We start from the raw sequence: 15779 nt of genomic DNA on the forward strand, positions 1-15779 counted from the left end.
CTTAAAGAAATGAAATGGGCTTTCTGAAGCCTGTTAGTCTCTTAAAATTATTTTTAAAAACCCCAAAACAACCAAACCCAAAACCTTCAAGTGATATCTGCTATTTCTATAAATGTTTGACAAGCTAAAAAGACAGGAATCCCCATAAAAGTGTTCCCAGATAATTTTATGCTTGCTCATAAAGCATGCCTACCGATGACTACAGGGAAACACTTCTCGTGCTGTGCTCAGCCCAGAAGAAACTTCTGCTTCCAATAAGTTTCTGTTTAAGGACAGAACTAAGTATGTCCAGGAAGTATTTTCTGAAATAATTCAACTTAAACGCCATCAGCGTATTCTAATGTGTCCAACCAGCAAATCTCTTGCATGGGAAGTGTGGACGCTGGCCAGTTCTCCTCATACGTGACTTCATTCAGAGGTAGCATAGCAGGTGCATTTAGCAATAACTATGAGCTTGGTAGACTAAAAATTGTTAGTCAACTTACTAAGGGAGTTTTCACAGGCAACAAACACCTGGTAAAATATTTTGCCGGGACACATACCATGGTCAGTATTACTGGGACGATATTAGACAACAGCAAACAAGATGAAAAGAAGAATGTAATAAATGGAAAAGGAAGGATGAGATAAGGACAGGGCAGCTGCAAACTAGCACAGATACTTACTCAACATATTTATTCCATGACGGAGTCTCTGATTGTGCCATGAACACACAATTAGTTAAAATAGTGCACATAATAAACATACTGAACAATGTAAATAAGTGGATTAAGGAAAACAACTCATATATCATAAGACTTCATAATTTTTGTCATTTTGCACAAGATGTGACAGGTCACTCATAATTTCCAAGATGCTTAAAAAGCACTATAGACATTTGTTTGCAAGTGCATAAGGAAAATCAAATAATTCCATAAACATAGAAAAAATGAGGGAGTCTTCCCTTCTTTTTTTTATCTTTGCTTACACTTTTTACATATATTTTATACAGTAGACAAATGTACTGATTCTGCAGTCTTCTGAAAATACAATACCCTAAATTTACAGCTGTGTTGGTCAGATGACAATGTGCATAGGTGCACAACTTTGTATGCAAAGAGGGATTAGTCTCATTTAAGTATCTACAGAAAACCTGTGTCTGCAAATTCCCATTTTATTTTGCATCCTGAAACATTTCTCAGGCAGCAGGGCAAGTTATAAATCTGGTCTTTCTAATCTCTCTAATGGGCTTGAGGTCTTGCTTTCAGTATAAAGTTACACCAAAAGCTAATATGAGTTTCAGAGCACTAATTTTAAGGCTTGGTCTGCAAACCCGGTTGGCAAACACACAGTCTTGGTTCGCAAAGCTGACTGCCTCAGCTGAGGCACCAGTTTCCCTAATTGGAGGCTAAAATGAACCTCCCAAGTGTATAGTCCATGCACTTAGCTGCTAAGCTGAGGCCATAAATACAAAAAGGAGCACCCTAAATCAAATTCCTGAAATTGAAAACATAGTTCACTGAACTGCTCTCCTAAAAGCACATGCCACTTTCTGTAAAAAAATTACAAAACATGATGGGATTCTCCTGCATAAATAATAGGTCCCAGGCTACTGGAAAAAGTTTAACTAATTAGTTTCAGTGGACAGAAGATAAGGCAAAGGAAAACAGCCTACAACTTGGTCAATAGGCTAGGACCGTTCTCAAGGGAGAAAAGTAGCATCCCAATGTAAATTCATTTTGACTTCTTTAGCAAAAAAAGGGATTTTTTTTTTTTTATTTCAAACCTTTATTGATCCCATTGGTGGTATTTTTTGTTTGACAATAGCAATCAAAGAATATAATTTCAAAGGTATGTCCTGAAATGTTTGCATTAAAATTGTCCTTTCTCAGAGCCAAAATCTCTGCTGAGTACAAAGTGGAATGTTTTCCGATGGGTCACATAAGCAACTACAAGGTTAAATTGGTAGTAACCAACCTGCATATTCCCCAGCACCATCACAGAAAGCAGTAATTGAACTCAAAGGGACTGCTCATCTCACAAACATTTTCCACTTCTGGGGCGAACACCTCCAGCTGAAGGACTGGAAGGATATCTGATATTCAGTCGCATTTTCTCAAGTCAGTGTGAGATATGTTTCTAAAAGTTGTGTCTAGAAAACACTGGATTAATTTTGCAAATACAGTGAAATGCTATGAAATGCTATGAAAACAACCTCTTCAGGCCAGGCCAAACAAATACTATCCTGCAAATGAATTCTAAGCAAGGAAATTCCTCTGTAACCACCCAGTTTAGGATCACTGGTCTGATTTTTACATCCCTGTTTCCTTGTGGTATAAGCTGAATTGAACAGCTTCCCCAGACGCTCACTATAGGCAGGTGTTGTCCCCTTCTTATTGAAACACCAAAGAGAATATACCAGAGAACACAGGTCGAAAATGCAAGGGGTCAGCTTTGGGACATCAAATACACTATGAAACGAAACTGAGTTTCATAACCAAGCTGAAAACTACAAAGAACATAAAAGAAAGAAAGATTTCATCTGGTTATGCATCAGAGATCTGTGTTAAAGGAAAGAGAAAACAGAAATTCCTACAGAATGAAAATTAGCATACCTTCCTGAAACCTAATGCAATTTTTTTTGCATTAAAAAAAGTCAGTGATGATGATCTGCTCAGAAGGACTAAAATAAAGGAGATGAAATTGAGATAATCTATACCAGCACCATTGTCTGTTACCTATTGTAGAACTGCTCTTAATTCACATTTTTGAAAGCCTGCTGATCCATGAGTTGACATGGGTAACATATCCAGAAGTATGGGTTGGATTCTGTTATGGACCACAAACCAAATATACTAAGCTACTCATCAGGATCCTTTCTGCAATAAATTAAACCTATTATTTTCAATTCGAAGTTATAGAACAGGCTTTCAGCAAACTGATTCTAAAAGTTATAAATTTAATCTCTTAGCACAGAGATATAAAGTCAAACATGGCATACTTCTATTCTAGACTTCATTATGATGGATAATTGTTAATTAGCAGACTGAATACTAGAGGCTTTTTAAGTGATCATTGCCAAATTACATATAATATGTGCAAGCAAAGGTTAGTCCCAATCAATAGTACATATAATTGGTGCTTCGCCAGGTCTCATTTTCCTTTACGAAGGAAAGTGTGTAAAATCACATCGGAGAAAAGTTGCAAGCAGAAAATATGAACAAAGATTGGAAATACTTTAAGATTTTTTTTTTTTTTAATGGGCCAGAATCCATAATTCTAGCATCAAGGAAGGTAAGTTTTGGGCCAAAACCCCATTCTGGATCCATAGTAAACAGAGCAACTATCTATAATACCTAGAAAAACTAGAAATAGCAATTGCTATGGATTTTACAGAGGACAGCAAACTGCCTGGAGAATCTAAGGACACCACAAAATGGTCGTTGGCTTGCAGGCAAGAAGAACTAAGAGGAGTCTTTTATGCATAAGGCATCAATGGAATTTTAGCAGTGGTTTAATCTTATTAATAGGTGGAGAGAGTAAATAAAGATGTAAATAATAGCTAATAATGATGCAGAAGGGGAAAAGTGTTCATCCAATGGGATGCAGACCTATACTCCCCATGTCCTCTGCGACAGAAATGGACCTGGGCCTTGTTGTGGGCGGTTGTCTGGGCCACAGTCCTTTCATGTGGCCTCCTAGGCTCTGAAGAAGAGGAGAAGTACCTAGAAGAGGTTTAGGGGTATGTTGTTAACTGAAGTAATTCACATTACTAGGAGGCTGTGGATGTTTTTTCCCTTGGAAAGGTGTATTTTTGAATAACTAGATTAATCAGGCTTGGCTGGATGAGCAGTGAACATACAGGATTTATCCTGCCTGAAGTCTCAAAGGAAGAACTCCATATACAGCTGCCTGATGAAGAAATGTGACCCCCACAGCTTCTATAGAGGACAATTTTACTCTGTCCTCTCTATTTTGTTCTAATGTTGGCCTTCAAGGTACAGTCAGTGACTGGAAATGGAAATATGGCATCTACTAAAGAAGCTGCTTCAGACACTTATGTGACAGGGCACCATTCATTAATGCCTTTTTTTGGCTTTTGCCCTGGGGAAAATAAAGATTGTTTGATTACACTCACGCAAGACAATAGATCTGGTTCCCAGATTCATGTCTGCGATATTATCTGCTTGAGTACTTGCCGATTCAGGCTCCTTTCTGCCTGGGATATTGGCTGCCTGCTCAGCCAATTGGCCTTTGTGTTTCAGGTTGATGTGAAAGTCTTTATCGACAGAAAACAAATCAGTGCCTGACGCAGGAACTTTACGGCTGTTTCACTGGGACTGGAGCTGCTGCCTCCTGCCTGTGCTTGCCAGAGATTGAGCTGTTGGATTTCCTGACATTATCAACACAAGGTGATAATTTGGGTCTTTCTGGAACTAAAATTTTATTCGTGACTTTACACTCCTGAAATTTTATGCTCCTTATCTGACCATATCTTTCAAATTCATTCCTCTGTGGTCTTTATCCTTGGAAGTAACGTGATGAGGATTTCTTGCATACTTATCTTTTGGTTGACTGCTACCAAGGGCACGCAGTTCCTGTGTATAACACATCCAAGAACTCTTGGCTTCACCAGCCAGCGTAGAAGAAAGTGAGCAGACGACAGAATAGGCCTCCAAATGTTGGAGCCAATATTCACACAAACGTGCTTTTTGCTAAGCTCAGTTTTCGAATTCTTCTCTAAGCCGTACCTGTGCAAATTCATAGACCTCAATTAACTTCAGCAAGGCTGTGCTGATGTAACTGTACCTAACAAACACTGTTCGGCCCTGGATATGCAGCAGCATGTGCTGTACTGCTAGCACATATAACCTGATCCATAAGCAAATCTCTCTGCAAAATTCTATGGTGTATTCTTAGTAACCATACTAATATCTTAGCTGATATCGCATATTCGTTTTTGCATAGAATTATTGTTACTAAAAGCTTCAGGTATTTTTCCTCTTGTTAGAATATCTATAGTCCGATTTTTTTTTCCCCACTGCATGGACAACCACTGGGAATCTGGTTTCTTTCCCTATTTTCCCCCTGAAATTTGATAATAGACCAATGATTCTAAGATGCTACTTGCTTAGTATTTATTAGTGCTCTGTGGTGGACACAAGCATTGCAGATGAGGGATTTCCATTACTAAAACATCACACGATCATGACAGTAACGTGTGGAGTTTTGAATTATCATTGCCAGGTCTCCTATGCAGGCAACTCATGAAAAGGATGTGGTTTTAGCAATGTTCACACAAAGTCAAACATTTCTGTCAGTTCGGTCTTCCAGACAGATGTCACTATGTCAGAATACAATATTTCTGTGGCCATGTTAAAAAAACCAAGCCAAACCAAACAGCTGCAGTGTATCTTGCATGACTTCAGAACTAGAGCTAAGGGAAATCAGGCATCACCCTTCCATTGAAAGGTCCGGCAGGCCAGCCTGTGCTTTCATTCCTAGCTGGATAACACATTGCAATAAAAAACCTAAAAAACCAACAAAACACGTCTTTAAATGTTCTGTTTCAGAAGAGTAAAAAAATTCAGTTCTGAGGCAGTTCAAAATTGAATTGCGTCTGCATACGGTGTCACAGAGTCTCATAGGAGAGGTTGCTTAAGTGCTCGGTAGCAAAGCTCTCCATCAGTGTAGATTTCCCCAGGTGTGCTCCAGCCTCCTGGTTCCCTTCCTTTCTAAGGTTCTACACCCAGTTTCTACCACTGACTCTTTACTAAACACGATCATGCCCTTCACACCTTTTAACCCTGAGAAAACTCACCAGACTCTCCAGTCTGCAGTTCACGTTATTTGATGCCAGCCGTACAATATAGCAATTTTCATAGCTCACATAACAATATAAAATTAAATAAACCAAAAATCCAAGCGCATTTCAGCTTGTGCAAGCAAATTCAGCCAAAATATTTAAAACAGCTTAATGAAATAAAATGGTTTCTGACTTCCATCCATCTGTGTTTAAAACCATATAAAATACACGAGGAGGGAAATCAACAGAAAGGATATGAATGTACCAAAATTTTAATTGCTGCTCTTCTGATTGGATGGAAAGGACTAAGTATATACAAGGCAGGAGTGGCACTAAATCGAAAGATTGTCTTCCCTTTGTTCAGTACTATAAATGTCTGGAAAACAAAATAGAAAATGAGAACGTTCAGTATTTGCATTTATGCTCAGCTTTTCCCAGCCCACGTCCCATTGGGAAATTCCTGCCAGTATCTCATACTTCTTCCCCGCTCCCTCCCGAGACCCCCAAATTCCTTTTCACTCAGTGTTTTGTCCAAGACCCTCCCAGCAGAGCTGTTTCCTGTCCTATTGCAATAGCCTAATTATTTTTTCTTCCTTCACTCCTTACAGGGTCCTGTGCCATCACCTGCATCACAGGGCTGCGAAGAGAGCAGAATCACCTTTAAAAGTAAAAAAATGACCTGGAGACTCAAATGTGATGGAGGAACTTTTATGATTCCCTTCTTCCAAGGTGATGGGAACCTTACTATGTTGTTACCCCATCTTCCCTACCTTGAGCACTTTGTTTCTCTCAGTCGATGTTTTTTGTCTCACTAAGCAGGAAGCTGCATGAGGCACAGCTCCACAGAGGAGCTAATATTCACTCAGAGACAGGATCAGGACACTTAACAGACAAACTGTGAGCAACTCACCCACCTTGGTTCTAAGACTTCCATGATACCAAAATTGCTAATCTATATCCTGCTACTTGTGCCTTGGGGTAGCAGGCAATTTTAAAGGTAAATTAATTCTGGCCCTTCCAGGTAAGTAATCTATTTGTCTTTACCCATTTAACTTTTATTCTGTAGCTGTTGCACCTGCTTCTACATTGTTTTAATAGCAGTAGTACTGTGGTGATATTAATTCATTGTTTACAGGAAATACCATAGCCCAAAACCAGGAACATCAGTACGTGAAAGAACTGGAAGCTGCCTAAAAATACACTGTGCTTCCAAGCCTTATTTTGTCCCTCATGCTGCGAAATGTTTGGAAAGGGGAACGAACTATAGTAAGCAACCAGCCCAGCTCTGCTGTCAACAGCCTTTTGACAGAAGCTGTTTGTGCTGTTGTGGCTTTGGTCCAGCCTACACGTGATTCCTCATCAGGTGATGCTCACTTTGGGACGAAGCTTGCCCTTCTGCAAAGTGCCAGCGTTGCACAAGCTACTCACATCTCTCTTCAGCTCTATTTTGGTCATCTTAAATGGAGTCGAACTATCTAACTGACTAACTTGCCTCAGCGGGCAAAGAACCTGGCGGCGGAGGTGCCTCCTGCTCTTGTGCAGAGTGTAGCACAAGACTCAAGTCACCCAGAAGCCCTTAACATTAAGGGGCTTAAATGATAAACAGACTGGTGAAGAGTCAAGGCTCATGCAGAAGGCAAGATAGGGTAGATAAAAACCTCTGGCTTCATTTAACTCAGCTATTGCTCTGCTTTCTTCAGACACTGTATATTCATACTCAAAGTTATCTGAAAACACCCAAGTTTTAATTATGCCTTTTATCCCTCTTTGCCCTCCTGCTTAGATGTTTTCTGAGAGCTCTGCTCATGCTAAAACTCTGATCCTTAAGCTTGAAAAAAATACTTTTACTGGCTGTAGAAAGATAAAAAAACCCAGAGCCCTCAAAACAGAGAAAGTTTTTATGCTTTAGCAAAAGCAAAGAAGCAGGATGGATGGATGGTGCCCACCTTACGATCATTGTAGAAAGGGTCAAGGTCCTCCAACGGCTCTCCAATGAGCTCTGGAGGAACAGTCCCATAGATATCAGGCAGCTTCTTGCAAGCTTGCAAATCAAACTGAGGCTGAGGTTTTTCTTCTTCGCCCAGCTGCTCTCTGTATTCCTGCTTTGCATTCCTTGCAAGCTTCTCCGCAATTCGTTTCTCAATAGCAGCCAAGGATTCAGGCGTGAACCGGTGGAAGCTGTTAGTACCCGGTGGTAACAAGAAGTCAGCCATCTTTTCATCCTGCTTTGTCTATACTGGTCTTTACTCCTAGTAGTGGAAACAGCTGAAATAAAAAGTACCAAACATTAGTGATAGGAGCAAAGCCAGAACAACAAAGCCATCGGAATGAAAAAAATAATCCAAATAACTTGTAGGCTATCTATTATCAGGAAATCCTTCATCTATTTTTGTGTAGTCAGTAGAACATCAAGGAAAACAGAAATGACTGAAACTGTAATTTCAATTAGGGATCACTCATGATCAGAGCTAAAAAGACTTTGCAGATAGACTGTGGAGTATTCTTAAGTTTTTCAGTCACTTGGGATCCTAAATCCAAACTAAGGAGTAACTTAGATTCATACAAGCTTAAGTTTCATTGAAAGCCACAGGGATTTGGATTCCTAACTCATTTTTGAAAATGCAGCTCTGGGAGTGGATGAACAATGTGCCTAAGACGACTGCAGGGCAGATTTAAATCAGCCAGCCTCCGGCCACATGATGCAAACTCTAAAAATGCCCCAGCTGTTCTGTTCCAAATTTAAAGAGTCAAGGGTCAAGTTCAGATTCTTAAATCACATAGAAATTCTTCATAATCTTTGTCTTAGGCTTCTGCAACATAATTTTTATTTTTCTTTGGGATAGGAAATACCATCTTCAAGATATCTGTCAAGACTTTTGAGCATTTTCTTCTCCTCCACACCCTACAATCTGAAGGATGTTGGAAGCACAAATGTGCCTGGCAAAACCCTGGGCCCTTCATGAGAGCACTCCAAGCTTCTGAGATGCGGAATAGCCACTGCTGCCAGTTCATCACATCTGAAAACCAGGCTCCTTCCATCCAATACCATTTTGAACATCAACCCAAACCTGTGAGGTTTGACCATCTTGGGTTGATGGTGCTTCACTGCTAATACTTCCAATCCCCACCTGAATGAAAATGAGTGAGAATTGCCACATCTCTTCGACTGACAGGAATAAAGTCGAGCATGAAAAACACAGCAGAACAAAAAGCCTTCTTGTATCTGCACTAAACAACATGGATAGCTGTGAAAATTAATGTAAACCTATTGTTTGAAAAGGGATGAAGATTATCCCTGTTCTAGTAGCCTGCAAAAATCCATCCAAGTTCACTGAAGCTATATTTTACAATTTAATAGTGACTTTAGTGGTATGTTTTTTCCAGCAGGACAAACCCTCACTAGGCAACAATTAAAACTGATTTCACAGAAGAAACACAGCCCTCGTTTTTTTATCACCACCAGACCATTCATACTAAATCAGAATACAAGCTGGTGACAAACAAAATCATAGATTTTGAGGTGGGCTACCCTATTGCATTCGTCTATGTGTGCAGGATACAATTCTTTGCTCAGCTGCGATTGTTGTTTTCTGCTTTCAGATGGTATTTGTCTATTTACAGTGGATAGTTCTAGATAGTTTGCTTCTATTAGGTTCTGTGATGACAGCATTTTTGGTAGCAAACAAGACTTTAACTGGACTCTGCATGACAAATAGCGTATTTATTGACTCAATTTATTTGAGTAAAGTACTCTTTCAAATAACTGCTGTTTTTCCTATTCTGACTTCATTTTAAAATGAATTCATTAAATCGTCATTGATCACAGCCTATCATACAGGAATGATTTACTGGAGCTTGTACTTGATATTCTGCATTACTTCTTGTTTGAACAAGTAGGGCTAAAATGAAGTATCCTTCCTAGAGTTTGGGTATTCTGACATTCTTCTTTATTTAGATTTATTCTCTTTATTCCTTCCCCCTCTCCCCCTACATGATTTGTTTTATCCCCTTCCTCCTGAAAAAAACAGAAAATTAGAAGCCTTCCCACAAATTAAGTTTTCTTATGCTTAATGCTTTGTGACTCAGCACCAGTGCAAGCAAATAGAGTTTCACTTTCTATAAATGACATCAGTAGAGGTGGCCAGAGAATTTTCCAAGTTTTTTTGTTGTTTCAATTTTTGTTTCTTCACAGTGAAACCTGTCTCAGTGCTCAAGGGGACAACAAAAATCAGTGGCTGATCAGTACTTCTGGAAAGGCACAGACTAGGTCTCTGAACAGGACAGGAGATTATTGTGGGCTGTTAGCTGAGGTGTAGATAATCGTGAACACTGTGAAGACAGTGAATGGGGAATGATTGTTCGCTTTTTCTCATAATACAAGAATGGAGAAATTTCAAATGAAATCACAGAGCAGCAGGTTTGAAACAACCACTGGAGGCACTTTCCACAAGGTGCAGAGTTATCTTGTGAAACTTGTTGGCTGCAAATGTCAAGGATTCACAAAGCCACGAGACAAATCCAAGGGCAAAAGATCCATCAATGGTTTTAAACACAAAGATGCTGTGTCTGAGAAAATCTCTTAGTTGCAGAACCTGGGTGCATGCAAGAAATACTACTTATGTTTGCCCTATTCTTACACTCTTCCTAGGCTACGAGTTTGCAGAAACCTGTCGTCTGATCTTATGTGTTTTTGTCCTTTCACAGCACTCATGTCAACCCATGACAGCGTACGCTGCCTTGGGCAAGGGCTCAATCTGCCCACCGACTCTGTGGCTGGCCTGAGCGTGTGCAGACGTGGAAGCACACGGAGAACCAAAGTCAATACCCCTGTGTATCTGCAGGTGCTCAAGACCTGCATCGCGCCAACTACCTCCTTCCAGTGCTTTGGAGCACAGATTGGGTGACTCCCTCCAACCCATGCAGATACACCCTTTGCTGGAAAACTGGTGGTAGCCACCTCTGTACCACCTTCTCCATGTAGCTGGACTGGAGGCATGGCCATATAGCATGAGGGTGAGAATGCATGGAATGTCTCTACTAAGTGCAACAGTTTTATGGGTGTTGCCTGATAACAAAAACTGAATCTTCACCAGAATATTCAGCATCCTTCTCAGATTTCCTTAAAGACTTCTAAAAGAAGTCATTCTGACAACAGAACTAGTCAATTTTATTCTTTTTTTTTTTTAAAAGAAAAGCATAGGGGATGGTGAGAGAGATAAAACAACTAGAAAAAACCTAATCAAAATAAGAAGTTTTAATTATTTTTTTGAAGGGAATTATTTTTGCTTAAAGCTCTCTCTTATTAGCAAATTGAATCAACTTCAAACTGGTCAAAACCAGATCTCTTCACTTTTATCTGCAAATTCCAGACAGATAGCTGCCTAGGAACAACTGGAAAATTACACACAAACTTTATTAGAGCTTTTGCTACTCTTCTATTTACTTTTTCTTAAAAATATTACATTTTCCAGCATCCTTACAATTGAAAAATTTTTACATGCTTTGTCTTTGTATTGTATATAAGTTAAAGTTCAAAATTTTATCATATATATTTAGCCTAATTCTTTTTCAATTTCATAGCATTTCAGGAAATGGACAAGATAATTTCACGGGTCCTTTCTATGTCTAATTTATTTTAATCTGTGAATTTCAAACATTTCTACAAATAGTCAGGGTTAGCCCAGATGTTTCTTAAAAGGGTAAAAAAGCACCACAACTTAAAAAGGGAAATCATCAATGACTGAATCAAAGAGCTGGAATGTCATTTCTTAAGAGATAATAGCTGTTGTGACTCACGTTTTTACAATATAAGCCTGGATTTTTCCATTCCTCTCAGACATAATTTTGAAGTAGAAGGCTTCAAACACATTGTTTCTGTGATATCACCATGCACAGAATGAAAATTTCCCTCTTGCTTTGTCTTTGTTAAATTCAGTTAACATCGGTTCTTGCTGATAAAAATATACTGGTTATGTAAACAAAATGTGCATAAGAAAATAAAGCCCCAAAATGCATGTTTTCTATGGCATGGCAAGAAACGAGAACAGTACAAATAAGACATTGCTAGTGCCTGTATTTATTCAGAAAAATAAATGCCATTTTCCATCACACTATTAGCCTTACTCCTAGGCTTCGATCACCCCAGCTCAAAAGACCCTTCAGGTTCTCAGAACATGACCTGCATGCCGTACAGCCTTTACTTAAGTCCCCATGGATGTGTGACCATCACACAAAAAGACCACTTCAGGCAATAGATTGCCTGCAAGGGTGAAAAAACAGGAAAAGTGGGTCCCGCTCATCTCTAGCTGGCTGCCCTCCTGCTCTTTGTGGACTCAGAGCACCAACCCTAGTGCCTGCCAACCCCTTATCATGGCACAGGATGCTGACACGAGCCATCAGGGAGGTCCCACCCCCCAGAAGCAACAGGGGAAGCAGAGGCTGAGGTCCTTGCTGTGCACTACTCTGGACACTACTTGTTGGACACTGACATCAGAGAAGCCACAGCTTCTTGCACCTCCATCTCCTGCTTGCACAACGGCACAGGATTGCTTGCCTGGCATCAAGGACATGCACGCATATATTTCAGACACTTTGACAATGATAAAAAAGGAGCCAAACTGGAAGATCAACAATGTGAAAGTGGCGCTCACAGGCTAAAGGTTAGATACAATCAGACATGCTCATCTCAAGTAGGATTGTATCCATTTAACCCTACTGATTTCCGTGATGCGACTCAAGAAGCTGCCATGGGCTGGGGAGATGGATGATAGCCCATGGCAGCAGATACGTTTCCACTGCAATTCTGCTAGACCTAAATCTTACAAAATAACAATCAGGAGTCTTGAATTCTCCTTTTGTTTAAGAAATGTTTGTGACTAAATATAGACTTTGCATTCCTAACCGTTGTGGTAACACAAACAGTCATGAGGATGGGTTTCTTTTAAATGTTTGAGACTACGTGGAGCACAGTTGTCTTCCACCCCCACCACCCCCCCCCTCCTTTTCCATATAATCTATTTGGCATTTTCCTTTGACCTGCAGAGCACTCCAAAACACAAGAATAATAAGCTAGGGAGATAAAAAACAATACAATGACACATCTAATTTAATGTTGCTGGTCTAGATTCACAAATTCTTATGCATAAATTTACACATACACGCAAACATTTTATCATGTTTAAAAAGACTACAAGGTGATATGGGACTGCATGAAAGTTTTATTCCAACCATGAAGTAATGGCTTCATGGAGAACTCCTGTTTTTAATTAAGATCAAACAAAGACCTGCTACAAAAAGATACATAAAGATCAAGAGACTAAAGGAGTCTAGGTGACTTAGACACTCTTCAGAACTTTACTGACAATCAACAGGCAACCTTCTGAGACTTGATTCATTTATATTTGTACCACACTTCAATTCTACAGCTAGGAGGTGTCATGGGAAACTCTCTTTTAACTGAAAAATTTCAGTTGCTGTTAATACACACTCTGAGGGTCTGTGTGCTCACATCAAAACAAGGGGGAACTGAGCAATGTAGTCCTTGAAATTTTACACAGCACGCTCATTACTTCTGCTTAAACTGATATCTGGTTTGTTTCTTTTATTCCAACAGACGTAATTTTGTCAAGATCATAAACAACGATTTTTTTGTACTACACATTCCTAACAAATATAATCAGCCACCTCTCCAGCTGGTGTAAATCAGCACAGCTCTACCCATCCCAGGGAAGTCACAGCATCTGGGGAAGTGATCTATCAGGACCAGGAATATTCTGATAGAAAAGCTTTATTTAAAGCGGGTACCTTCACACTGGAGCATGTACACCAGAGAGCGTGTAATTGAGGTTTTAAAGTAACTACCTAGAAAGTAACCAAGCTTGCAGGGAGCTGGAAAACCCTGGGAGTTTTTTTCAACATGTGAAGGCAAATTGCAAATGCTTCTTCATCCAGAGACATCTTGTTGGGTGATCTTAGAGTCAACGGTGCGAAATGGGGTGCTGCCAAACAGGGCAGAGACTTTGGAGACACCGATGGCTACCCCGGCTCCTGTGTCTGGCTTGCAGTGGAAAGGTTTTCTATTCCATAAAAATCTGATGGAAATGGCTGCAGTGTTTAGCTCTCGAAGGAGATCTCCTAGGAAAAGCACAGCGTTGAAATCAGCCCCAGACTGATGCAAGAGGAGCTGTGAGACAGAGTTCCTCTTGCTGCCCGTGTCACAAGGCAGCCCTGCAGGTTGATATGACATCACGTAACACAGATTTCCTAAAACAAGCCCTGTTCGTTCACCATGCACGCAGAAATAAATACGAGAACTCAATGCATTCACATTGTTGGGAAAAAACAAACCAACAAACAAACCAACATAAATCATCCAAACTGAAATCTCAGAGTCACCGACCCATGAGCCTTTCGTCACAACCAGCTCTGCCTACACTGTATCTTCTTTTAAATCCAGTTTAATGAGTTTTGCTGGCATCTCGCTCATCAGAATCGTGGCATTCTGACATTACCAATGACTTCTTGATAAGATAAAGTCTTCAGAAAGCTAACATGTGCTAAAAGGAAATGAATTCAGATTTCATCCCGATATTGAAACAGTATTTGGGGATGACAAATGTTTTGCCAAGACTTAAATGCTGGCACTAAGTTGTCTCTTATGATAAAATATATATTTTTAGTGAGCTAAAAATATTCTGCTTTCTTTGCAGGTGTTTTTATTTCAAATTATGCTGCAACCAAATGACATAAATAAGCAAGAGGGAAGCAGCACATTACAGTTACCAGTGCACATCTCTATATTTTGCTGAAAATTATAATTCTCTGCACCCAACAGGTTTTCATGTCTATTTTAATTAACTAGAGATTGGCCTCAGAGTTATTTTATTATAAACTACTCAGCCTTCAGATGCAAGGAAAGATTTCTCCTTTGCTACTCTAAACCAACGGAGCTTGCAAAGAGCTACCAAGAAAGAGGAATGTTTTCAGCTCAGGATGCAGTCACTAGCTTTTGATCAAGAAATAGAAATCTACAGGCGAAGTTCATGTTGTGCCAAATATAATATACACTACTCACACCATTAGGTGCTTTGAATGCTCACATGAATAAAATATATCAAATCTGGTCCACTTGATTCACAGAGTGTTTTGTAAAGACATTCTAACGGATATAGGAAGTTGTAAAATGGCTATTAAAATATATACTGAAGCCATTATGAGATAGTTATGCTTCTGAAAGAAGGAAGGTTTTATGCTGGTCACCAAAAGCTTGGCTGCATGCTTCTAGAGGAGAGCAAGACATGGCTGGAAAACTGTCTGATGTATTTCCACAAAGTTATAGGTAAGGCATCACTGATCTAAGTTGTGGAGACACATTTCATCAGCAGGGAAAACAAATAGACTTATAAAATCCATCACCAGAACTGGCACATTTGCATGTAAAAAGATGGATAAAACTCTATAAGCAAAGCCAGTGCCTCTTTCACAATTTTAGCGCTGAACTAAGAGACAAACATGATACAACAACTGAACTCCATTGTTAACAGTAAACAGAGCAATATAGGCTTTCCTTCTTTCAGGAGACAGAAACAAAAAGAGATAGAAATGAAGGGTCAAGAAAATACTAGATGTGAAAGGCTGGGAGAGACAGACCCAAATCATACAGTGTTAAACTGTGAGAGGTGGCAGGTCCCCTTTCCGCATCCCCCGAATACGAGGGGAGACAGCGGGTTCTGCCAAGTCTGCACTATTAGGAGCACTTTGCTCCATGACCACCATCCTTCACTGAACCCCATTCAACCCATAAACCTACACCTACACCCAGCTTCCCATCCTTCTCCACCTCTATCTCTTTCCTATCCATTAGCCAAGAAAATGATCTTACCCTCCTACCTGCTTTATTCCAAGTCAACATAACCGTTCCACAAACCTCTCCCTGTCTCCAGCGATAACCCTCAAGTGACATTGACACCAAATCATATGTGATTTTGGCACAGCT

General features: G+C 39.8%; 1 protein-coding gene across 2 annotated transcripts in view; it reads right to left on the bottom strand.

The window, feature by feature from the left end:
* Positions 1–15779, bottom strand: part of LOC129202889 (sodium channel protein type 5 subunit alpha-like) — a 216745-nt gene that overhangs the window by 167785 nt on the left and 33181 nt on the right. For both annotated transcript variants that reach the window (XM_054816497.1, XM_054816498.1), the window contains exons 2-4: positions 7732–8050; positions 6041–6161; positions 666–753 (exon numbers count right to left, since the gene is read on the bottom strand). In XM_054816497.1, the coding sequence (XP_054672472.1) occupies positions 666–753; positions 6041–6161; positions 7732–7998 (476 nt within the window). In that variant the 5' untranslated portion in view covers positions 7999–8050. The remainder of the gene's footprint in view (positions 1–665; positions 754–6040; positions 6162–7731; positions 8051–15779) is intronic.

This window comes from Grus americana, chromosome 2 (genome assembly GCF_028858705.1).
Source record: "Grus americana isolate bGruAme1 chromosome 2, bGruAme1.mat, whole genome shotgun sequence".
In the NCBI taxonomy this organism is placed as follows: Eukaryota; Metazoa; Chordata; class Aves; order Gruiformes; family Gruidae; genus Grus; species Grus americana.